At 43.6% G+C, this 26,730-nt stretch overlaps 1 protein-coding gene across 4 annotated transcripts; it reads left to right on the top strand.

Annotated features, from left to right (window-relative positions):
• Positions 1-499: 499 nt before the first annotated feature.
• On the top strand, positions 500-26,730 carry LOC120045161 (solute carrier family 13 member 5-like). 4 transcript variants are annotated; one of them, XM_038990093.1, is made up of 12 exons: positions 500-878; positions 2,491-2,619; positions 4,346-4,482; positions 4,660-5,030; positions 5,244-5,433; positions 5,632-5,754; positions 6,015-6,227; positions 24,216-24,325; positions 24,406-24,521; positions 24,630-24,791; positions 25,872-26,009; positions 26,201-26,318. In XM_038990093.1, exons 1-12 carry the CDS (start codon positions 750-752, stop codon positions 26,204-26,206), a joined length of 1,824 nt encoding a protein of 607 aa, XP_038846021.1. In that variant the 5' UTR covers positions 500-749; the 3' UTR covers positions 26,207-26,318. The 4 variants fall into 4 exon arrangements, with proteins under 4 accessions (XP_038846021.1, XP_038846019.1, XP_038846022.1 ...); XM_038990091.1 differs by having other exon boundaries at positions 504-878; positions 26,225-26,730; XM_038990094.1 differs by having other exon boundaries at positions 505-878; positions 4,389-4,482; positions 26,225-26,730.

Below are 26,730 nucleotides of genomic sequence, written 5' to 3'. Positions count from 1 at the left end.
ATAGGAAATTATTTTAAAATACTTTAAAATACTTCCAATAGGTAGTTTATTCGGGCCACATTATTTGAAAATACTCAAATATACAGAAAATAAGTATTTAAACAACAAATCATCAAATATACATGTATTTGAACCCAGGTCGTGTGTGTGTGTGTGTGTGTGTGTGTGTGTGTGTGTGTGTGTGTGTGTGTGTGTGTGTGTGTGTGTGTGTGTGTGTGTGTGTGTGTGTGTGTGTGTGTGTGTGTGTGTGTGTGTGTGTGTGTGTGTGTGTGTGTGTCTGTGGTGTTTTGGGGAGTGTAACTTTACAAAGAAAGTTTGGAGTTTCCCAGCACCCACTGCTGTTCCAAGGAAACCCTATCTATCCGTCTCCTCCCCCTTATGTCTCTCTCAGAATACAGTACATTCTAGTTTCAGAGAGTCGTGTTTATTTTCCTATCTAAGATTTTTTTCTAAGTTAATATTTAAGTATAAATGCTACTCAACATTTTTTCTCTCTCTAGCTCTCACACACTCACTCACACACGCACAAGAATGCCACTCAAAAGTGTTGCCACCCCTTTGTACACACACACACATACACACAGAGAGAGAGACTAAAAAAAACAGAGAGAGAGAGTAGAGAGAGAGACAGCGAGATGTCATGTGCAGTCGTGTCCCAACTGTAAAGCCGGAGGTATCTGAGTTCTCTCACGCTCTCCCTCATAATTTTAGCTTTCTTCCCTGGGACGGGACGCGTGCAACTCTAATTAATGTCAGTATTCTCTGATCGAGCGAAGATGGTGTCTTCGCTCCAGATTATGTGGATGTTCAGGGATGGGGTGATTCTGTTCTGTACACCGTTCCTGCTCCTCCCGCTGCCTCTACTGATCGGAACCACGGTATGCACCAAATTTCTAGAACGGACTTATTCCAGGGGTCCCTATCTCCTCTTCACCCCATCTAGGCCTAGTCTTTCTGCTTTCTGCACCAGAGTATGTTATCTGTATAATGATTTAAAATATTTCAATAAGAGCCTGCTAGTATTCTATCGTTTTGTTAGATATTTCATGAATTATTCATTTGTACACCTGACGCATGCTGATTTTGCCTTAAACATTTATTCCCTTAGACCTCTCCCACACACGCACGCATGCACAGACACACAAACACGCACGCATGCACACGCACACAGATGTATTATGTTCATTTATTTTTCAGAAAAGCGCACTTATTCTGCCAATTCAGAAAATGGAAATTCCTACAAATGTACAGAGGGTAACAGGGTCAGGACCTGGTGTGACAAGGGGGTGACACATTCCTTCAGCTTGCGCCCGGGGTGAACTTGTCGCAGAGCTCTCGTGTTGTCTTTAACCCTTTGTTGTCCGAGAACTGCCCCACTAAGCAGCCTGGTCTCAAAGACTACACGTAATATAGTAAACGGAAATCCGTGACAACTCAAATTAGTATGATATGTTAAATTTGGTATGGTTACATAAGACAGAAGGTTTTAGCCATGGGAAGTAGGGGTGCTGAAGTAATAAGGATTCCAAAACTGTATAATTACTCCTGTCTGAACACTGATTGAATTTGCGTAGCACATACACTACCATTAAAAAGTTTTGGGTCATTTACATTTTTCCTTGTTTTTGAAAGAAAAGCAATTTTTTTTGTCCATTAAAATAACATCAAATTGATCAGAAATACAGTGTAGACATTGTTAATGTTGTAAATGACTATTGTAGCTGGAAACGGCAGATTTTTTATGGAATATCTACATAGGCGTACAGAGGCCCATTATCAGCAACCATCACTCCTGTGTTCCAATGGCACGTTGTGTTAACTAAGCAATAAAACCGGCCTTCTTTAGACTAGTTGAGTATCTGGAGCATCAGCATTTGTGGGTTCGATTACAGGCTCAAAATGGCCAGAAACAAAGACCTTTCTTCTGAAACTCGTCAGTCTATTCTTGTTCTGAGAAATGAAGGTTATTCCATGTGAGAAATTGCCAAGAAACTGAAGATCTCGTGCAATGCTGTGTACCACTCCCTTCACAGAACAGCGCAAACTGGCGCTAACCAGAATAGAAAGAGGAGTGGGAGTCGCCTCTTCACTGTTGACTTTGTGACTGGCGTTTTGCGGGTACTATTTACTGAAGCTGCCAGTTGAGGACTTGTGAGGCGTCTGTTTCTCAAACAAGACACTCTAATGTACTTGTCCTCTTGCTCAGTTGTGCACCGGGGCCTCCCACTCCTGGCGTAGAAGAGGGAGGAAACATTTCCTCGTCACACCATAGGGTGTTGAAGTTCAAGTTTACATTACTTGAGCTCGACGAATTCACATCGCAGCTCAATGTTTATACAATGGCACCACCAGACACAGAGAACATTATGTGTTCATGTGCTTCAGTTATTTTGTGTGTGTGTGTTTGTGTCCTTTTGATCCCAAGAATATTTGGGTTCTCTGTACTTCTATATGGCTCTAAATAAAGTATTGTAACTGTGTGTGTTGCAGGAGGCAAGATGTGCCTATGTGATTGCTCTGATGGCAGTGTACTGGTGTACTGAGGTATTGCCACTAGCGGTGACTGCTCTCCTGCCCGCTGTCCTTTTCCCTCTGTTTGGCATCATGGAGTCCAAGCTGGTACGCTTCCCTCACACACACACACACGCGCGCACACACACAAAGACAATCTCTCACGTACGTGCGAAAAGATGCAGGATCTTAATTTGAGCACCCTGCTGCAGGAGAACTTTCCTGCAATGCAGGAAATGTAAAACTTGTAGAGTATTTGAGATTTAAAAAGGCTTTTGAAGTTTGTAATTTCCACTTTGACTTGATTTTCCCTTACTGAAAATGTACACTACATGACCAAAAGTATGTGGACACCTGCTCGTCGAACATCTCATTCCAAAATCATGGGCATTAATATGGAGTTGGTCCCAGCTTTGCTGCTATAACAGCCTCCACTCTTCTGGGAAGGCTTTCCACTAGATGTTGAAACATTACTGCGGGGACTTACTTCCATTCAGCCACAAGAGCATTAGTAAGGTTGGGCACTGATGTTGAGCGATTTGGCCTGGCTCGCAGTCGGCATTCCAATCCATCCCAAAGGAGTTCGATAGTGTTGAAGTCAGGGCTCTGTGCAAGCCAGTCAAGTTCTTCCACACCGATCTCGCCGAGTGGCACAGCAGCCTAAGGCACTGCATCTCAGTGATAGAGGCATCACTACAGACCCTGGTTTGAGTCAAGGCTGTATCACAACCGGCTGTGATTGGGAGTCCCATAGGGCGGTGCACAATTTGCCCAGCGTCGTCCGGGTTAGGGTTAGGCCGTCATTGTAAATTAAGAATTTACAATTTGTTCTTAACTGACTTGCCTACTTAAATAAATAATCGAATAAAAAAATGATGGGCAGGGGCATTGTCATGTGGAAACAGGAATGGGCCTTCCCCAAACTGTTGCCACAAAGTTGGAAGGACAGTATCGTCTAGAATGTCAATGTATGCTGTAGCATTAAGACTTCTCTTCACTGGAACAAAGTGGCCCGAACCATGAAAAACAGCCCCAGACTATTATTCCTCCTCCACCAAACTTTACAGTTGGCACTATGCATTGGGGCAGGTAGCGTTCTCCTGGCATCCGCCAAACCCAGATTTGTCCGTCGGACTGCCAGATGGTGAGGCGTGATTCATCACTCCAGAGAACGCGTGTCCACTGCTCCAATGTCCAATGGCAGCGAGCTTTACACCACTCCAGCCAACGCTTGGCATTGCGCATGGTGATCTTAGGCTTCTCTGCAGCTGCTCGGCCATGGAAACCCATTTCATGAAGCTCCCGACAAACAGTTATTGTGCTGATGTTGCTTCCAGAGGCAGTTTGGAACTCGGTAGTGAGTGTTGCAACTGAGGAGAGACAATTTTTACGCGCTTCAGCACTCGGCAGTCCCAGCTGAGCCGTTGTTGCTCCTAGACATTTCCACTTCACAATAACAGCACTTACAGTTGACCGGGGCAGCTCTAGCAGGAGAGAAATTTGACGAACTGACTTGTTTGAAAGGTGTTATCCTATGACGGCACCACGTTGAAAGTCACTGAGCTCTGCCGTAAATCTATTCTACTGCCAATATTTGTCTATGGAGATTGCATGGCTGTCTGCTCGATTTTATACACCTGTCAGCAAAGGGTGTGGCTGAAATAGCCAAATCCACTAATTTGAAGGGGTGTCCACATACTTGTGTATATATTGTATCAACCCCTACAAAAATGTCCATTAATTATAATCCACATAATAATAGACATTTCCTGTTGAGAGATTATTTTCCTGCTCTAGCAAACTGGCTCAAAGTAAGATCCTACATCTGTATCAGGTGTGTATGCAGTACCTGAAGGACACCAACATGCTGTTTGTAGGCGGTCTGATGATGGCTGTTGCCGTGGAGACATGGAACCTTCACAAGCGCATCGCCCTCAGGGTTCTACTTGTTGTGGGGGTGCGTCCTGCCCTGTGAGTAGCTAATCACAGGTGTCTATCTTTATCAGTTTTTCAGGTATCAAATCAGGATTGTCTGCAAAATTCAAGACCATGTTAACCCACTGAGCTAAAGCCTAGCATTCTTTCCTCCTTCTCCACTTCCTCTTTTCTCTTTCTGATACACTGTCCCCCTTTTGCTGTCCACGCCAGTCTGATGCTAGGGTTCATGGGTGTGACTGCATTCCTGTCCATGTGGATCAGTAACACAGCCACCACAGCTATGATGGTCCCCATTGTCCAGGCTGTCCTGGAGCAGCTCAACAGCCCACAGAATGGGAAGAACCCCTTGCCCATCCCCCAGAGCCAGGAGAATGGTATGACTCCTGAGGAAAAACTGGAGAACAGTTCAAACCCACAGGGCAAACTTATCATCCAGGACAATCACATTCCACTGGAGAAACCAGCCACAGAGGATAAACTGGACTCCCCAGACAAACCAGTTAACCAGGACAACTCTCTGACTGATGGGAAGCCAGGTGAGGGGCACTGGGCTGGGGACAGAGGTCAGAGCAGGGGGCTAGGTGAGACTGGAGTACTGTCACCAACACACCATAATACAGTTACATGTACATGGCGATTTCAGACAAATATAGACTTAGGCTGTATGTCTACAGGCAACAGGCACACTATAGCCTGCCTAGCTAACAACTTTGGCTGTGACCTCTTGGTAGTCCTGATTCCCAAACTTCTCTAATATATAGTGGTATTGTCTCCCCTTTCCTCTCTGTATAAAGTGGTAGTGTCCATGGTCTTGAAGGAGGGGACTGAAGCAGAGGAGCAGGTTGGGGAGGAAGAGGAGGAGAAGGAGAGGATGAAAATGTGTAAAGGCTTGACGTTGTGTGTGTGTTACGCTGCCAGCATCGGAGGCACTGCCACTCTCACTGGTACCGGACCCAACCTCGTCCTCACAGGGCAGATGAGCCAGTATGTAACACACACACACACACGGAGGCACGCACGCACACACACATAGCGTATGTACCTCTCACAGACACACACCTCGCAAATGTTAGTGTATATACCATATATGAATATAGATATGGGAGTCCGAACATATCGTATTGATCAACTGACATTTAACATTTTTGAGAAGTGAAGTTCTTAACAGAAACCCACTGTCAGACTCTTCCCTCAGAACGGTGACGTGGTTAACTTTGCCTCGTGGTTCGCCTTTGCCTTCCCCACAATGCTGCTAATGCTGACGCTGGCCTGGCTCTGGCTCCAGCTCGTCTTCATCGGCTTCGAGTGAGTGACCTGGCCAGAGCATCACAGTGCATAATTTTAACTCTACTCTCTCCTCTCTCTCAGTTCAACCATGACATGATATTTGTAAAGGTTTGCATATGCCAAATAGGGGCAATGTCTCTCTCACTCACTCTGCTTCTTATCTGACCTATTAGTTTAAATAATCTCTCTCTCTCACTCAGTCTGTCTTTCTCTCACCCCCTTCTCTTTTGCTCCCCCACTCATTTCTCTTGTCCCTTTCTCCCCCTCTTCCTCTCTAGTCTGAAGCGTACGTGGGGCTGTGGTGCTGTGCAGTCAGAGAAAGAACATGCAGCGTATGATTTGATCCGTGAGGAGCATCGTCTTCTGGGGCCAGTGTCCTATGGAGAGTGGAGTGTCCTGGGGCTCTTCATTCTGCTGGTGGTGCTGTGGTTCACACGAAGCCCAGGCTTCATCAACGGATGGGCAACCCACATCTTCAACACAAAGGCAGAGTATGTAACACACACCACACAGTGAAATACTTTACACACCATATATACTCAACCACACAGACTCACACACAAAACACTAGCAGGTGGAAATATACAGACACATGCACAGTAGCACAAGCTTGATCTGAAGGATAGGTTACCTGAGTTATCTTTAGACCCAGAACCTTCTGTTAGAACAAGTGTCAGGACACGGGGAACAGGAGAAAACAAACACAAATGGGCAAAATGTGTCGTTCACAGAGTAAACCGTCTGTGTTGCATCAATAAACATGTTCTGAACTTTGACACACAGAAACACAAACTTGTGCACGTATACACGCTCTGACCAGCACACACAAAGACTTGTATAGGCACATGCACACACAGAGTCTGGGAAACATGATCTCACTAGAGTGAATGAGAGAGAAAGCACACTTCTTTATGACAAACAGATCGATGGGCAGGAGAGGCACACACTGCGTTCTCTCTTATCTGGTCATGTGACCTCCCTATCACAGAGGGCATATGTGACGTCTGTCAATCTATGAATGGGCACATCACCATGGAAACAGGTGTTGATTATAACAGAATCCTGGATCAAACTGGGGCTAAGGTCATCAAACATACTCTGTCCATTACGTCAATCCACTCTTTATTTGTATTTGTAGTTATTAAGGATCCCCATTACCTGATGTCAAGGTAGCAGCTACTCTTCCTGGGGACCAGCTACATTAAGGCAGTTATATACAATTACAAATATTACATGACATTACATTTCATAGCACTTTTCATAACACATTACGTGTGTGCCCTCAGGCCACTACTGTACTCTACTACCACATATCTACAATACAAAATCTATATGTACGTGTGTTTAGAGTGTGCGTGTTGTGGATATGTACATGTGGATATGTATGAGTGTGTCTGTGCCTGTGTGTCTCTTCACAGTCCCCGCTGTTCCATAAGGTGTATTTGTACCTTTTTAAAAATCTGATTGTACTGCTTGCATCAGTTACCTGATGTGGAATAGAGCTCCATGTAGCCATGGCTCTATAAAGTACTGTGCACCTCCCATAGTCTGTTTAGGGGATTGTGAAGAGACCTCTGATGGCATGTCTTGTGGGGTATGCATGGATGTCTGGTATGCTAGTACTTTAAACAGACAGCTCGGTGCATTCAGCATGTCAATACTTCTTACAAAAACAAATAGTGATGAAGTCAATCTCTTCTGTACTTTGAGCCATGCGAGATTGACATGCATATTATTAATGTTAGCTCTCCGTGTACAGTTGAAATTGTACATTTCCATACACCTTAGCCAAATACATTTAAACTAAGTTTTTCACAATTCCTGACATTTAATTACAGTAAAAGTTCCCTGTCTTAGGTCAGTAAAGATCACCACTTTATTTTAAGAATGTGAAATGTCAAAATAAGAGTGGAGAAAATGATGTGTTTCAGCTTTTATTTCTGTCATCACATACCCAGTGGGTCAGAAGTTTACATACAATGGTAGCATTGCCTTTAAGTTGTTTAACTTGGGTCAAACATTTTGGGTAGCCTTCCACAAGCTTCCCACAACAAGTTGGGTGAATTTTGACACATTCCCACTGACAGAGCTGGTGTAACTGCGTCAAGTTTGTAGGCCTCGTTGCTCGCACACGCTTTTTCAGTTCTGCCCACAAATTTTCTATAAGATTGAGGTCAGGGCTTTGTCATGGCCACTCCAATACCTTGACTTTGTTGTCCTTAAGCCATTTTGCCACAACTTTGGAAGTATGCTTGGGTTCATTGTCCATTTGGAAGTCCCATTGCGACCAAGCTTTAACTTCCTGACTGAAGTCTTGAGATGTTGCTTCAATATATCCACATAATTTTCATGCCTCATGATGCCATCTATTTTGTGAAGTGCACCAGTACCTTCTGCAGCAACGCACCCCCACAACATGATGCTGCCACCCCCGTGCTTCACGGTTGGGATGGTGTTCTTCGGCTTGCAAGCCTCCCCCTTTTTCCTCCAAACATAACGATGGTCATTATGGCCAAACAGTTCAATTTTTGTTTCATCAGACCAGAGGAAATTTCTCCAAAAAGTATGATCTTTGTCCCCATGTGCAGTTGCAAACCGTAGTCTGGCTTTTTTATGGTGGTTTTGGAGCAGTGACTTCTTCCTTGCTGAGCGGCCTTTCAGGTTATGTCGATATAGGACTCGTTTTACTGTGGATATAGATGCTGTTGTACAGCATCTTCACAAGGTCCATCGCTGTTGTTCTGGCATTGATTTGCACTTTTCGCACCAAAGTACGTTCATCTCTAGGAAACAGAACGCGTCTCCTTCCTGAGCGGTATGATGGCTGCGTGATCCCATGGTGTTTATACTTGCGTACTATTGTTTGTATAGATGAACGTGGTACCTTCACGTTGTGAGGTCTTGGCTGATTTCTTTTGATTTTTCCATGATGTCAAGCAAAGAGGCACTGAGTTTGAAGGTAAGCCTTGAAATACATCCAAAGGTACACCTCCAATTGACTCAAATTATGTAAATTAGCCTATCAGAAGCTTCTAAAGCCATGACATCATTTTCTGCAATTTTCCAAGCTGTTTAAAGGTACATTCAACTTAGTGTATGTAAACTTCTGACCCACTGGAATTGTGATACAGTGAATTTTAGGTGAAATAATCTGTCTGTAAACAATTGTTGGAAAATGACTTGTGTCATGCACAAAGTAGGTGTCCTAACCAACTTGCCAAAACTATAGTTTGTTAACAAGAAATTTGTGGAGTGGTTGAAAAACTAGTTTTAATGACTCCAACCTAAGTGTATGTAAACTTCCGACGTCAACTGTACATTTAAGGTCCTGTTTGGAGCCAATTGTAAACTCGCTCATCACATTGTCATTGGGTTATAATTAGTTAGTGTTCAGAAAAGGATTGGAAGGCCTCTCCCTCTCCTAATCCCTGTATACCCCTACCCTAATCCCTGCTGCCTCCTAACCCCACACAGTCTAACCCCCGTAGTCAAAATATCCTATAGGATTCAAATAGAAAAAATCCAATTACAATCCATTAGCAAATCTTATCAGATTCTGGAACCTATCCTGTAGGATAGAATCTTATAGGAGTCCAATAGGACTGGTTCCAAAATCTGATAGGATTGTTCAATTGGATTCTTATACTGAAATCCTATAGGATCCTATAAAATAAAATTCTATCAACCTAAATATCCCCGACACTTGAATTACAGCCACTTGTTACCTAGCCTAGGGATTATAAAAGTGCCTATTAAAATCCTATAGGAGACCAATAGGACTGGTTCCAAAATCTGATTTTTCTATAAGTTATACTACAAATTAACTTGCAGCCTTGAATCCCTGGTAATGGCTCACATCAACACCATTATCCCAGAAACCCTAGACCCACTCCAATTTGCATACCGCTCAAACAGATCCACAGATGATGCAATCTCTATTGCACTCCACACTGCCCTTTCCCACCTGGACAAATGGAACACTTATGTGAGAATGCTATTCATTGACTACAGCTCAGCGTTCAACACCATAGTACCCTCAAAGCTCATCACTAAGCTAAGGATCCTGGGACTAAACACCTCCCTCTGCAACTGGATCCTGGACTTCCTGACGGGCCGCCCCCAGGTGGGGAGGGTAGGTAGCAACACATCTGCCACGCTGTTCCTCAACACTGGAGCCCCCCAGGGGTGCGTGCTCAGTCCCCTCCTGTACTCCCTGTTCACCCACGACTGCATGGCCAGGCACAACTCCAACACCATCATTAAGTTTGCAGATGACACAACAGTAGGCCTGATCACCGACAATGACGAGACAGCCTATAGGGAGGAGGTCAGAGACCTGGCCGGGTGGTGCCAGAATAACAACCTATTACGTAACGTAACCAAGACTAAGGAGATGATTGTGGACTACAGGAAAAGGAGGACCGAGTACGCCCCCATTCTCATCGACGGGCTGTAGTGGAGCAGGTTGAGAGCTTCCTTGGTGTCCACATCAACAACAAACTAGAATGGTCCAAACACACCAAGCCAGTCGTGAAGAGGGCACGACAAAGCCTATTCCCCCTCAGGAAACTAAAAAGATTTGGCATGGGTCCTGAGATCCTCAAAAGGTTCTACAGCTGCAACATCGAGAGCATCCTGACTGGTTGCATCACTAGCTGGAACAGCAATTGCTTGCATTGTGTGGCCCCCCCAACCCCTTTTTTACGCTGCTGCGACTCTCTGTTTATCATATATGCACAGTAACTTTAACTATACATTCATGTACATATGTACATACTACCTCAATTGGCCCGACCAACCAGTGCTCCCCCACATTGGCTAACCTGGCTATCTGCATTGTGATCCGCCACCCACCACCCGCCAACCCCTCTTTACTCTACTGTAACTCTCTGTTCATCATATATGCATAGTCACTTTAACCATATCTAGATGTACATACTACCTCAATCAGCCTGACTAACAGGTGTCTGTATGTAGCCTCGCTACTTTTATAGCCTCACTACTGTATATAGCCTCGCTACTGTTTTTCACTGTCTTTTTACTGTTATTTTTTATTTCTTTACTTACCTATTGTTCACCTAATACCTTTTTTTGCACTATTGCTTAGTAAGCATTTCACTGTAAGGTCTACCTGTTGTATTCGGCCACGTGACAAATAAACTTTGATTTGATATTGTGGTGGTGTGTTGAAGAGGTTGAGAACCTGGATCATTCTACCAATTGCTGGGTCATTCTACCAATTTGGTGCCTTTTGAGAAGTGTAACGTGGTCAAAAAAATTCACCTAATTTTAACATTCTGTCATTAAGAGCACATGTTCAACTTCATAAAAAACAAGTTTTCCCAACTCAAGAGGATTTGTTTTTGGTAAATTACTATAGTAAGTGCTTATTAAGTGCCAAATAAAGTAAAAGGGTTGACCATAACAAGGTTTATGATTTCTTCTAAAATCAGCCATAAATCCCCTTGTTACAGGGGGAATGAAAGCTTCCCACTGGGCACACACTGGTTGAGTCAACGTTCTTTCCACATAATTTCAATGAAATTACATTGACCCAACGTGGAATAGACATTGAATTGATGTCTGTACCCAGTGGGCTGTTGTGTGCAAACAGGGAGTGGCAATTGAATGCAAGCTTCACGTTTATTGATATTTTTTTGTGCCTGTCTATCTATGGGTAACATGGTTGATGTGTTATGCTCAAGCCGCTCAGTTTTCCACCAAAAACACCAGAAAATGGCCAAAAAGAGTAGAACCAGCTTTCCTGCTTTTGACTGATGATTTGACTATTAGATGTTCAATGTTTCTTTAAAATATTTTTTTTACCATATAAAAATGAGAGTTCAGTTCACGTAACTTGGTTGACAAAATGAGGGACAAATGCAAATTAATCACTAATCACATAGAATAAATAATGATCTTCAAAAATGACTGTCAAAGAAACAAAATAACTAGGGCTTTACAATGATGGTGAAACTTGGACACATTTGGGGATTAAGTGTGTTAAAATCTTCCTAGAAGTGACACAGGTTTGATGGAGGGACAAGTCAAAATGCTGAATTTGGGCACTTTAGATCGAAGGGCCCGGAGCTGAGTTTCTACTAAGCTAACATATGGGAAATGGTGCCGACGGATAGGGCTGTCGTGCTCTTAGGAAACTTTGCAGTATTTCATTTTTTATGTGTTATTTCTTACATTATTAGCCCAGGAAATTTTGTGTTATTACATACTGCCAGGAAGAACTTTTGGATATCAGAGCGGCGGTAACTCACCAGCATTAGGACCAGGAACACGACTTTCCCGAACTGGATCTTTTGTTCCCCAGGGCAATTGAACTGATTCCAGAGGCTGTTCCAAAACACAGCCGAAGGAAAATTGGTACTCAGAGTGGACTTTTAGTCCGACTCAGTAGGCGCGCACACCACCCACCGCTTCCGAGTATATTACTCGCTAATGTTCAGTATCTGGATAATAAAGTTGACGAGCTCAGGGCAAGGAAATCCTTCCAGAGAGACATCAAGGATTGTAACATACTCTGTTTCACGGAAACATGGCTCTCTCAGGATATACTGTGTCCGTTCAGCCAGTTCGGTTCTCAGTTCATCACGCAGACAGGAAAATATCTCTCTGGGAAGAAGGACGGGGGTGTATGTTTCATGATTAACTACTCATGGTGTGATTGTGATAACATACAGGAACTCAAGTCCTTTTGTTCACCCAACCTAGAATACCTTACAATCAAATGCTGACCGTATTACCTCCCAAGAGAATTCACTTCGGTTATAGTCACAGCCGAGTATATTCCCCCTCAAGCCGATACCACGACGGCCCTCAAGGAACTACACTGGACTTTGTGCAAACTGGAAACCACATATCCTGAGGATGCATTTATTGTAGCTGGGGATTTTAACAAAGCAAATTTGAGAAAAAATGTTACAGAAGTTCTATCAACAGATTGACTGTAGTACTCGCGCTGCTAAAACACTCGACCACTGCTACTCTAACTTCCGGGATGCCTACAAGGCCCTCCCCCATCCAATCTTTGGCAAATCTGATCACGACTCTATTTTGCTCCTCCCTTCCTATAGGCAGAAACTCAAACAGAAAGTGCCCGTGCTAAGGACTATTCAACGCTGGTCTGATCAATCGGAATCCACGCTTCAAGATTGTTTTGATCACGCGGACTGGGATATGTTTTGGGTAGCCTCCATGGAACAACATAGACGAATACACTGATATGGTGACTGAGTTTATCAGGAAGTGTATAGGAGATGTTGTACCCATTGTGACTATTAAAACCTACCCTAACCAGAAACCGTGGACAGATGGCAGCATTCGTGCAAACCTGAAAGTGCGAACCATGACATTTAGCCATGGCAAGGTGACTGGGAATATGGCATAATACAAACAGTGTAGTTATTTCCTCCGTAAGGCAATCAAACAGGCAAAATGTCAGTATAGAGACAAAGTGGAGTCGCAATTCAACGGCTCATACACGAGACATATGTGGCAGGGTCTACAGACAATCATGGACTACAAAGAGAGAACCAGCTATGTGGCAGGCACCAACGTCTTGCTTCTGGACAAGATAAACACCTTCTTCGCCCACTTTGAGGATAACACAGTGCCACCGACGTGGCCCGCTACCAAGAACTGTGGGCTCTCCTTCTCTGTGGCCAACGTGAGTAAAACTTTTAAGCGTGTTAACCCTCGCAAGGTTTCCGTCCCAGACGGCATCCCTAGCCGCATTCCTCAGAGTATACGCAGACCAGCTGGCTGGAGTGTTTATGGACATATTCAATCTCTCCCTATCCCAGTCTGTTGTCCCCCCCATGCCTCAAGATGACCATCATTTTTCCTGTACCCAAGAAAGCAAAATTAACTGAGCTAAATGACTATCGCCCCGTAGCACTCACATCTGTCATCATGAAGTGCTTTAAGAGACTAGTTAAGGATCATATCACCTCTACCTTACCTGACACCCTAGACCCACTTCAATTTGATTACCGCCCCAATAGATCCACAGACAATGCAATCACCATCGCACTGCACACTGCCCTATCCCATCTGGAAAAGAGGAATACCTATGTAAGAATGCTGTTCACAGCTCAGAATTCAACACCATAGTACCCTCCAAGATCTTAAGCTTGAGGCCCTGGGTCTGAACCCCGCCCTGTGCAACTGGGTCCTGGACTTCTTGACGGGCCGCCCCTAGGTGGTGAAGGTAGGCAACAACACCTCCACTTCGCTGATCCTCAACACTGGGGCCCCACAAGGGTGCGTGCTCAGCCCCCTCCTATACTCCCTGTTCACCCATGACTGCGTGGCCCCGCACGCCTCCAACTCAATCATCAAGTTTGCAGATGACACAACAGTAGCAGGCCTGATTACCAACAATGACGAGACAGCCTACAGGGAGGAGGTGAGGGCCCTGTGAATGTGGTGCCAGGAAAATAACCTCTCACCCAACGTCAACAAAACAAAGGAGCTGATCGTCGACTTCAGGAAACAGCAGAGGGAGCACCCCCCTATCCACATCGACGGGACCGCAGTGGAGAAGATGGAAAGCTTCAAGTTCCTTGGCGTACAGATCATTGAAATGATCCACCCACACAGACAGTGTGGTGAAGAAGGTGCAAAAGTGCCTCTTCAACCTCAGGAGGCTGTCAAAATTTGGTTTGGCACCTAAAACCCTCACCAACTTTTACAGATGCACAATTGAGAGCATCTTGTCGGGCTGTATCACCTACTGGTACGGCAACTGCACCACCCGCAACCGCAGGGCTCTCCAGAGGGTGGTGCGGTCTGCCCAACGCATCACCGGGGGCAAACTACCTGCCCTCCAGGACACCTACAGCACCCGATGTCATAGGAAGGCCAAAAAGATAATCAAGGACAACAACCACCGGAGCCACTGCCTGTTCACCCCGCTATCATTCAGAAGGCGAGGTCAGTACAGGTGCATCAAAACTGGGGCCGAGAGACTGAAAAATAGCTTCTATCTCAAGGCCATCTCAAGACTGTTAAATAGCCATCACTAGCACATTAAAGGCTGCTGCATAATATACATAGACTTGAAATCACTGGCCACTTTAATAATTGAAACACTAGTCACTTCAATAATGTTTACATATTTTGCATTACTCATATGTATTTACTGTATTCTTTATTATTTGTATTTTTTTGTTCAAGCTTTATAGAATGTACATCAATGTAAGTACTAAGATTTTACCGTATCCCAACCACCCTCCTTCCCTCCCTCCATACAACACATCCACCCAACCCCCAGTCCCTTCCCTGCCTCTCCACCCTGTAAGGCCTGGGTGTCGGAGTGCGAAGTCAAGCGCAGGGAAACAGCAGGTGCAATAACAAATGTTCTTTAATGAATACGGAGAAACTAGGCCACCCTACTAACACACTGGGTGTACTCCTCAAACAACCCCAGACACGGGGGAAACGAACACAGTCCAGTAAACACGTGGAACGAAACAAACACCACTCTTACTACCAAACAATCCCGCACAAAGAAACGTGCGGGCCGGCTGACTAATAAACTCAACTAATTACACCCTAATACAAAACAGGTGAACGCAATAAACACATAGGGAGGAGGAGAAAAGGATCAGTGGTAGCTAATAGGCCGGTGACGACGACCGCCGAGCGCCACCCGAACGGGAAGGAGAGCCTGCCTCGGTCGAAGTCGTGACACACCCTACCTCAGTCCACCCACCTTGATTCCCTCCCTCCCTCCCTCACATCCCATACCCTCCCTCAATTCTGTTCTCGAAAACAAAAATTCTACAGCAATATCGCAACAAATAAATATTCAACAATACAGGGGGGTGGGAATATACAAACAACTCAATACAGATTCAATATACAAAAACATAAATAAATAAATGATCAGTAAACCTTAGACAAACTTGCTTGGACTGGATCAAATCAAATCAAATTGTATTAGTCACACGCGTCGAATACAACAGGTGTAGACCTTACTGTGAAATGTTTACTTACGAGCCCCTAACCAGCAATGCGGTTGAAAACAAATATTGATATGAATAAGAGATTTTTAAAAACAGCATTATAGCATTATATTGATGATTGTACCTATTATGTAATGACTTCTGGTAATGCCTACTGTGAACGCTGCGTGTAACACATCCGGTGTCAGGATAAATAAAAAGCCAGGTCTGCTAACTTTCTTTAATTATGTTTAATTACCGCAAACAATGAATGGCAAATGCAATTTTCGTATATACGGGTTCGCTGTATCACCACGCAGGGTTAACAGGGAACTGGCAAGAAGTACGTAAACAGCTGTTCTTATACCGTGATGACGTAGTTTCAACGCGTCTGTTGGCCTATCACAGTAGAGGCGGGGCGTGGTTTAGACTTTGCCCCGCCTTTGCTGGCCCTCGGATTTGTCCAAGCCCCTTGGCGCGTTCCTTTTGTCCACATCTGGTTGCTGGGTAGATTAGATCCGTCTTGTGTCTGTCGATTTTACACTGAAACAGTTCCTAATATGGTATTGTCCAGTATTCTAAACTCCTGGTTGGTCTAGAGAGATGCACCCCTCCCCTCTCCAGACTGTCCACAACTTTTATGGCCTTTGTTGGTCAGTCCTTACCCCTACACACACACCCCCCTCTGTATTGTTTGTGTGTGTGTGTAACAAAACAATATTAATCTTCAACCAATATGCTAACAGCCTATAGTGCATAAACATAAATCCTAACACTACTGGGAAACCTTAAAGCATCTCATCAGAGGGGAGCCTCTGCAGGCCATTAAAATATTATATAAATGGTTGCCATTTTCTAACAAATGTATCATTGGAACCCCTAAGAGAATACTTCATTTTCTCAAGCTTTAGGAAGAACATTACATCGTTGAGCCATTGAGAAGTAGAGGGGGGCTGAGCAGACTTCCACTGGAGATGAATTCTATGTCAAGCTAATAAGGATGTAAAAGCAACAATATCGGCATTTTTGGGGTCCAAGGAGAACAAGTCTTCTGGAATACCAAAAACAGCTTTCAAGGGACAAGGCTGCAGGTTAATTTCAAGCACCTCAGATAAAGTTTTAAAAATAGAATCCCAGTAATTTTGTAATTTAGAGCATTGAATGAACATGTGACTAAGGTCACATGGTGAGACATGACATCTATCACACTCATCATTTACATTTGGATATATGTCAGACAATCTGGATTTGGAAAAATGCACCCTATGTAAAACCTTAAATTGTATGAGACCAAGACACGCACAATATGTAGTGGATCGTACTCTATCAATCGCCTCATCCCACCACTCCTGTGTAAATACAACACCCATTTCCCGTTCCCAAGCAGATTTCATTTTGTTGGTGGAGTGTTTGTCCAATGACAAAATACACAAATAGATCTGAGAAATTACTGCTTTCTGTCGAGGTAAAAGAGTCAATATGCCATCCCAGGGTTGGCAAGGTGGAGCAGGGAAGCCAGAAAATTGGGAGGAGACACAATGCCTAATTTGAAGGTAATGGAAAAAGTTAGATGGAGAGAGAGTATTTAGAGGCCAGGTTGGGAAAGCTATAAAAAAATTAGAAGGACTTAATACCTTTCCTTGTCCAGTAAGAGAAAGCATTATCTATTAGAGAAGCGGGGAATAAGTGATTCTTATCAATAGGACCCATAGTAGATGCAGCAGAGAATTTAAAATGTTGTCGAAACTGGTACCAAATCTTAAGTGGGGAAAGCACTACAGGATTCCGAGTATAGCGAGAGGGGGATGTTGGGAGAGAAGAGCAGAGTAAAGCAGGAAGAGAAGCAGAAATACAAGAATGTGCCTCTAGGTGGCACCATGGGGTATCTGGAGCATGTAACCAGAATGGCAATTTCTGAAAGTTGGCTGCCCAGTAATAGTATAAAAAGTTGGGTAGGGCCAACCCTCCACTAAACTTGCAGCTCTGAAGTAAAGATCTACTGACTCTGGGTACCTTTTCTCCCCAGATAAATGTTGCAACAGCCTGATTGATTGACTTTTAAAAAACACTTTGGTAAAAACAATGGGACAGATTGAAATAGATAAAGGAATTTGTGTAAACTGTTCATTTTTACAGAATCCTTACTATAAGTGATAGTGATAAGCTACCCCATCTCTGAAAATCAGTTTTCATTTGCGCAAGAAGGGGAGCAAAGTTTGCAGAAAAAAGAGCATGTAATGAACGAGTTACGTTCACGCCAAGGTATTTGAAACCAGAAATGGAGCTGAAATGGAAAGTCTGTCTGCTGGAGCTGTAGCGCTGCTGGATTGATTGGGAAGCACTCACTTTTCTGGAGATTCAGCTTGTAACTGGAGACGGAGCCAAAGTTCACCATATTGGAAAGGATAGAATTTAAACAGGTTACAGGGTTATTTACATAGAGTAGCAAATCATCTGCATATAATGATAACCTATGTTCAACTCCTTCCCGTGTTACACCTTGGAAAGAGAAGTATGCCCGTAAAGCTACTGAAAGGGGCTCAATGGCGCCGGAAAATAATAAAGGGGACAGTGAGCAGCCTTGGCGTGTCCCACGTTCCAGGGCAAAATAATCTGAATGAGTGTCATTGGTACAAATACTGGGGAGATGTATGCAAGTAATGGAGCCATGAGCTAAATTTGTCCCCAAATCCAATTTTTTTAAGAACAGCAAATAGGTACTCCCACTCAATTCTGTTGAATGCCTTCTCTGCGTCTAGGGAGATTACCACCTCAGGGGAGTTGGGGAACTGTTTAGAATAAATAATATTAAACAGCGTCCGATTGTAAATAAATTCATATCTGTCCTTTATAAAGCCGGTTTGTTCCTGCAATGTGAGTCCTGGTAAGACTACTTTCAGACGCCTCGCTATCACCTTCGCCAGCACCTTTACATCCACATTAAGGAGTCTTAGGGGCCTAAATTAAGAACAGGAAGTGAAGGAGAAGCGCTATTGAAGCCTGTGTTGAACGAGCCTTGTTCAAGTGATGCGTTATACATAGATAAAAGTAAAGGGGCTAACTTGGTACAGAAAATAACTCAGTTGGAAACCCATCAGGCCCTGGAGCCTTGCTGCTCTGCACTGACTTGTTAGACTGAATAACTTCTTCAAGGTTGAGAGGGGAATCAAGGTCATCTGCAGTTTGAGCCTCAACTGTGGGATTCTGCAGTTCACCCAAAAATGTTGTCATATTGACAGTATCTGATGGAAGTTCAGACGTATACACGGAGGAATAGAAGGATTTGAAGGTGTCATTGATCCCCGTAGGGTCAGACATCAAGCTATGAGAGGAATCTTTAATTTGGGGAATCAGACGGGTAGCAACACTGCGTTTTAATTGGTGTGCGAGCAGACGACTTGCCCTGTCGCGATGTTCATAGTAGGTACCATGTGAATGCAATAGTAACCGTTCTGCATCTGTAGTGGACAAGAGATTGAATTCAGATTGTAAGTTCAAGCGTTGCTTATATAGCTCTGGAGATGGCGTCAGGGCATATTGATTTTCTAAGTCAAGGATGGCTTTAGAGTTCTTCTAGTTTAGCTTTCCGAGTTTTGTTTAAATGAGAAGAATAAGAAATAATGTATCCTCTAAGATAAGCCTTAAGTGATTCCCCAAGATCAATAGAAGTGGAGATAACGTTACAGAAGTCTGCATCAGACAGGAGAAGAGAGGAGTACGAGTTTGTCCTGATAGGACTATGTCGAGGGCTAAAGGTCCATGGTCAGAAATTACAATGGTTAAATATTCAGAAGAGTTGACATTTGGAAGTAACTTATGATCAATAAAGAAATAGTCAATATGAGAAAAAGAATGGTGTACATGTGAAAAGAAAGAATACTCTCTTGCCTGGGGTTTCTGAAATCTCCAGGGATCTGTACACCCATTCTGAACTATAAAACCTCAGAAGGACTTTGACATAGCAGAAGGAGACATAGCTCTGGGGTTGGAGCGGTCTAAAGCCGGGATAATAACACAATTCAGATCCCCGCCAAATATCAAAAGATGGGTGTTCAGAGAAGGGATTTTCCCCAGCAACCCATTGGCAAATTCAACATCATCAAAATTGGGAGCATATACATTGACCAATACTACCGGTGTGTGCCAAATGGTGCCAGTTATGATTAAATATCTCCCATGACTGTCTGAAATAACATTAGTAGTAGAGAAATGTATTATTTTACTAAACTATATTGCAACCCCTCTGGCTTTGGTGTTAAAGTCTGAATGGAAAACCTGACTAAAACTGGAGTTTTGTAGCCTTGAGTGATATTTAATGTGTAAATGGGTCTCTTGTAAAACATACCACATCTGCTTTTAGCTTTTTCAAATGAGAGAAGACCCTAGACCTCTTGACAGGATTGTTCATTGCCTTAGTATTCCAAGATACAAACTTTATAGGATTGGGCCTACCTATTCCCATAATACTAGTATTAGTGTTGTTAGCCATCTAAAATATTGAAATGAAAAAGGTGTGAAAACATATCAAGCATTTGCAAAGATAACAGAGAAAACTGATGAAAAAATCAAAGCAAAAAAAAAGGAACGAAAAAGGCACAACTTCGGTGTAACGGAATTCTTCGTCCTCCTCTGACGAGGAGTAAGAAACGTCGGACCAAGATGCAGCGTGGTGAGTATCCATTTTAATATGAATACTTGAAACAAACAAAATAACGAATAAACGAACGAAGACGAAACAGTCCCGTAAAGTGACAACACAAACACAGGAACACAAACAATCACCCACAACCCACAATACAAAACAGGCTACCTAAATATGGCTCCCAATCAGAGACAACGAAAAACACCTGCCTCTGATTGAGAACCATATCAGGCCAAACACATAGAAATAGACAAACTAGACAAACAACATAGAATGCCCACTCAGATCACACCCTGACCAAACAAAACATAGAAACATACAAAGCAAACTATGGTCAGGGCGTGACGTTTGGTGCATATAAACAAAAAACCTTACTATCCTAACGCCGAGACTCCATAGCACCAGTAGTGAAATACATTCGAAAAGGCATTCACAAAACGGTAAAGCAGGTCAACAGATAACCAAAACAAACACCCCATAACAGTGAAACGGAACTGTCCTGACTCAGGGAGTCTTCAATCAGTGCAACACGTACAATGTATCTGAAGGATGGCCAAATAAGTGTCCCACAGTATGTTACCCTGTTACAAAAAAGAAAAGGGGCAGAGTGTGTTTACATGTACGAATGATCAATAGGGCGAAATAAAGTGGTGAAAAGTCCTTCAGTAAGTGTCTAGATGAAAAAAAAAAAAAATGAAAGAAAGCTCGGCAAAGGCTTGGAATTGTAGCCATGCATTACTATGCTAGCCATCTAGCCAAATAAAAAGGACCTCCCAAATGTGTAGCTTAAATGACAACCACACAAGACAGTATTAGTCATTTTTATCAGAGTTCAATAACGTTAGTGTTCAATGTGCAGACGAGCAGGGAAGCGGAGTGAGAATTTCACTTTCTTCTGATGAATTTTATGTTTCACATCGAGGAATTTAGCTCTTTTCTTGGCAACATTTGAGCTGAGGTCAAGAAAGATGAACACCTTGCGTCCGCAGAAGTGTAGCTGGTCTTTGCCCTGCCTCTGGAGGATGCGCTCCTTGTCACAGTAGTAGTGAAAACAGACAATAAACACTCTGGAGTTGTCGTCTCCACCCACAGGGGAGGGACCAATGCGGTGGGCTCTATCCAGCTTCGGGGGTGATGGATCGATGGCCGGACACCAGCACATCCGTGAAGAATTCTGACATGAACTTAAATAGGTTCCCTCCTTCACGTTTCTCTGGTATACCAACAACACGAAGATTGCAACGGCGAGAACGGGATTACAGGTCATCGGTTTTGTCAATCAGCTTTCGGTTTAAGTGCTACTATGCGGTCACTGTAGTCACACAGGTCATATTCAAAGCCGTCAATTTGGTGGCCTTGTTTATCCGCAGTGGCTCGGACACCATCCAGGACGGCGGAGAAGGGGGCCAGAGCAGCATCGATGGCAGTTTTGAGCTGAGTGGACAGGGTAGCTGTAATTTCCGAGACCAGAACCGTACGGAGGTTCTGAAGATCTGTGGGGAGTGTGACCGCATGAGGCTCTGTAACAGTTGGATTGGAGTTGCCGCCATTACCATTCACGTTTGCCATCGCGGTTGAAACGTTAGTTACAGGTCTTCTGCTCCTCAGTCGTGTGACATTTGAATCAAAAAGGTAACTTACGAACTCACCAATGAAATATGATATGTAAGAAAGTGGAATGCAAAGTGCAAATTTGGAAAACTTAACTAATGCGTAGGAACCTCTTCCACAAGCTTCTTCTCTATACACATGCTAAACCAAAACTCCGTATTTACTGTACTCTATCCTATTTTACTGTATCTTAGTCTATGCCGCTCTGACATTGCTCATCCAAATATTTATATATTCTAAATTCCCTTCCTTTACTTTCGATTGTGTGTATTGTTAGAAATTACTTGTTAGATATCACTGCACTGTTGGAGCTAGAAACACAAACATTTTGCCACACACGCAATAACATCTGCTAAACACGTGTATGTGACAAATAACATTTGATTTGATTTGAAATTCTGTACAATGACGAAAATATGACTAAAACATTGAAAACTTCATAAGGAAACAAATACTGTACTCACAGTTCTTGCATTCACACACAGTAAAGGATACAACTGTTAGAATAGCTAATGTTAGAAAACCGGAGATTCTCTGCAGAGCCACAAACTATAATTTAATGACGCTAGGGGTCAGATTTTTATTTTATTTAAATAACGTTCCCAAGGTAAACAGACTATTTCTCAGGTCCAGATCGTAGAATATGCATATAATTTACAGATTAGGATAGAAAACACTCCAAAGTTTCCAAAAATGTCAAAATATTGTCTGTGAGTATAACAAAACTGATTCTGCAGGCGAAAACCTGAGGAAATCTAACCCAGAAGTGATTTTTTTTTTTTTATCTGTGTTTCCTTGCCCGTCTTTCTTCCATTTAAAGGGGTATCAACCAGATTCCTTTTCCAATGGCTTCCTCAGGCTGTGACCAGGCTTTAGACATAGTTTCAGGCTTTTATTTTGAAAAATTTGCGAGATTTTTCAAAACTAGTCAGGTGTCCTTTGATTAGTTCCTGCGCGCGAAAGGGGTAGCTCTCCATTTTCTTTCTCTCTTTTATTGAATAGGTTACGGTCCGGTTGAAATATTATCGATTATGTTTGTTAAAAACAACCTGAGGATTGATTATAAAAAACATTTGACATGTTTCTACGAACATTACGGATACTTTTTGGAATTTTCGTCGAACGGAACGAGGCTTTAGTTTTCTGAACATAACGCGCAACCCAAATGGCGTTTTTTTGTTATAAAAGTAATATTTATCGAACAAAAATAACATTTATTGTGTAACTGGGAGTCTCGTGAGTGCAAACATCCGAAGATTATCAAAGGTAAGCAATTAATTTTATAGCTTTTCTGACTTTCGTGACCATGCTAATTTGGGGCTAGCTGTTCTAGCATTGATTGATACACTCACAAAAGCTTAGATTGCTTTCGCTGCAAAGCATATTTTCAAAATCTGACACGATAGGTGGATTAACAACAAGCTAAGCTGTGTTTTAGTATATTTCACTTGTGATTTCATGATTATAAATATTTTTAGTAATATTTTTGAATTTTATACGTTTGGGAATTTTCTTCTGCCTTTCAGGACCGGAACGAGGCTGTAGTTTTCTGAACATAACGCGCAACCCAAATGGCGTTTTTTTGTTATAAAAGTTATATTTATCGAACAAAAAGAACATTTATTGTGTAACTGGGAGTCTCGTGAGTGCAAACATCCGAAGATTATCAAAGGTAAGCGATTCATTTTATTGCTTTTCTGACTTTCGTGACCATGCTAACTTGGGGCTAGCTGTTCTAGCATTGATTGATACACTCACAAAAGCTTGGATTGCTTTCGCTCCAAAGCATATTTTCAAAATCTGACACGATAGGTGGATTAACAACAAGCTAAGCTGTGTTTTGGTATATTTCACTTGTGATTGCATGATTATAAATATTTTTAGTAATATTTTGCGCCCTGCAATTCAGCGGTTGTTTAGGAAAATGATCCCGCTAAAGGGATCCGTAGCGCAGAGAAGTTAATTAAGAAAACAGTTATAATAGGATACTAATACAATAGGGTTGCCAATAGGAAAAAAGTAGTCCAATAGCATTCCAATAGGATTCTGATAGAGGTGACACAAAATCCTATAGGATCTAATAGGATTACTTTTGATTTCCAATAGGAAAAAAGTAGTCCAACGGGATTCCAATAGGATTCTGATAGAGGTGAAACAAAATATTATAGGATTGTGAGAATCCTACACGATTCCGGTGGAAAAATCACAAATCCTATAGGATTGATTTACTAGGGCCTTACCTTCCAACCATCCAACCTCTCCAGGTTTGTGACTGATGCAACAGTGGCAGTGTTTGTTGCCGTGCTGTTGTTCGTCTTGCCCTCTGAGCCCCCCCGCTACCTCTGCTTCTGGAGAACACAGAGCTTTGACACAGGTGAAACACACACACATACACACACACACACACACACACTGTAGACATTGCTTGACATGTGTGTGCCCCTCTCCCCTCAGAGCCCCCCCGCGGCCCCACCCCTGCCCTGCTGACCTGGCAGGTGACCCAGAGGAAGATGCCCTGGAGCATTGTACTGCTGCTAGGAGGAGGCTTCGCTCTGGCTAAGGGCAGCGAGGTGTGTTTGTGTGTGTAACCTTGAGTGTGTATGTGCATGCGTGCATGCTTGCGTGCGTGCATGGGTCTGTGCATGTGTATAAGCTTGAATGTGTGTGTACCCATCCAGGTGTCTGGTCTGTCGCGGTGGCTGGGTGATCAGATGATACCTCTCTGCTCCATCCCTCCCTGGGCCATCGCAGTCATCCTCTGTCTCCTCACCGCCATCTTCACTGAGTGTGCCAGCAACGTGGCTACCGCTACACTCTTCCTGCCCATCCTAGCCTCCATGGTACACCCACCCAGACTCAACCAACCACACACACACACTTCTCTCTCTCCCCCTCTCGCTCGCTCGCTCACACACACAAACACACTCGATTGCTCTCTCATTCTGGGATCAAGTTTCCTTTTGATAAAATTGTATTGTACTGAATAGAGCTGGTCAATAGGGGATCTGAGCCAGGCCTACTACTGAAGAGTCTCTCAGAGAGCGAAAGAGAGAATGTACGAATGAAAGAGATAAGCAAATAGCGAGAGAAGACGGAGGGAAAGAGCTGAATGAGTGAAAAAGTCAACTCAGAGGGCCTCCCGGGTGGCGCAGTGGTCTAGGGCACTGCATCGCAGTGCTAGCTGCGCCACCAGAGTCTCTGGGTTCGCGCCCAGGCTCTGTCGCAGCCGGCCGCGACCGGGGGGGTCCGTGGGGCGACGCACAATTGGCCTAGCGTCGCCCGGGTTAGGGAGGGTTTGGCCGGTAGGGATATCCTTGTCTCATCGCGCTCCAGCGACTCCTGTGGCGGGCCGGGCGCAGTGCGCGCTAACCAAGGGGGCCAGGTGCACGGTGTTTCCTCCGACACATTGGTGCGGCTGGCTTCCGGGTTGGAGGCGCGCTGTGTTAAGAAGCAGTGCGGCTTGGTTGGGTTGTGCTTCGGAGGACGCACGGCTTTCGACCTTCGTCTCTCCCGAGCCTGTACGGGAGTTGTAGCGATGAGACAAGATTGTAATTACTAGCGATTGGATACCACGAAAATTGGGGAGAAAAGGGGATAAAATTCAACAAAAAAAAAAAAAAAAAAAAAAGTCAACTCAGAGAGAGAGAGCGCGAGAGAGAGAGAGAGAAAACAAGACAGGTTATTTACACTAATAGGTCACATTAGAGGCCAGACATTGAGACTGTAGCAGCACTGTGTGTAGAGCTCTCAGCTCTGTTCATTCAGTGACGAGAATCTTTGATAACTGAGCCAACACAGAGCCACACACACGTTCATTCATCCTATTCACATCCACATCACAGGATAATAGGCTACTAATTGTGCATGTACTCATATGTGTGCATGCATGTGCTTGCTAATATGTGTGTGTTCTATTGCAGTCCCAGTCCATAGGAGTGAACCCACTGTATGTGATGGTACCCTGTACCCTCAGTGCCTCCTTTGCCTTCATGCTGCCTGTCGCCACGCCTCCTAACGCCATCGTGTTCTCTTATGGATACCTGAAGGTGTCGGATATGGTGAGAGCCCAACTTTTGACCTCTGCTTCTATAGGTACCTACTATACAGTAGGAAGTATGAATAATAAGTGAATGTACTGTATGTTGGCATATATTTCACCCTACCACCCCACCGCAAATCTAAACCTCCTCCTCGCACCGTATTCTTCATCCACCTTCACCACCATCCCCTCAACCTACCACCACCTCAGCTTTAACCCCTCTCTCTCCTCTAGGCTAAGACAGGTATAGTGATGAACATCCTTGGGATCCTGTGTATCACTCTGGCCATTAACAGCTGGGGTAGAGCCATTTTCAACCTGGACACCTTCCCCTCCTGGGCCAACACCACCGCTAACATCACTACAGGAGGATGAGGTGGGGGACATGACCCCCAAAAACAGCATCATATGCCCCTGTACTGCATTACCACTGCTACCGATGCCAAAAAGGGGATGAGGGAGGAGGAGGAACGGGGAGTATTATCAAGAGACCACTGACAACCCTCACTGGGGCAACATGGGAACACTGGTTTACTGGTTTATTATCAGTGTATTATATACTTATTTTGTACAGATAATATTATTATACTATATAGTAATGAGGGAGCCTTAGAGAACTCGGATGATAAATAACTTGTAAAAGCCAAGACACGCTGTAATACTGTAACTTATATTTGTATTAATGGCAATATTGTGATATCAATTGATATTAAATAAATATATTATATTACATAAAATTA

The sequence above is a fragment of the Salvelinus namaycush genome, chromosome 3, assembly GCF_016432855.1.
Source record: "Salvelinus namaycush isolate Seneca chromosome 3, SaNama_1.0, whole genome shotgun sequence".
NCBI lineage: Eukaryota > Metazoa > Chordata > Actinopteri > Salmoniformes > Salmonidae > Salvelinus > Salvelinus namaycush.
The sequence above is the reverse complement of the archived record's forward strand: the minus strand, read 5'-3'. Positions and strand labels throughout refer to the sequence as shown.

What these genes read in the sequence shown, in the direction of transcription:
- LOC120045161 (XM_038990091.1), top strand. Translation starts at nt 750, where the DNA reads ATGTCAGTATTCTCTGATCGAGCGAAGATGGTGTCTTCGCTCCAGATT. An exon ending in CTCACAGGGCAGATGAGCCA is followed by an intron (nt 5,434 to 5,631) that starts GTATGTAACACA and finishes ACCCACTGTCAG; the next exon opens with ACTCTTCCCTCAGAACGGTG. An exon ending in ACCTGAAGGTGTCGGATATG is followed by an intron (nt 26,010 to 26,224) that starts GTGAGAGCCCAA and finishes TCTCTCCTCTAG; the next exon opens with GCTAAGACAGGTATAGTGAT.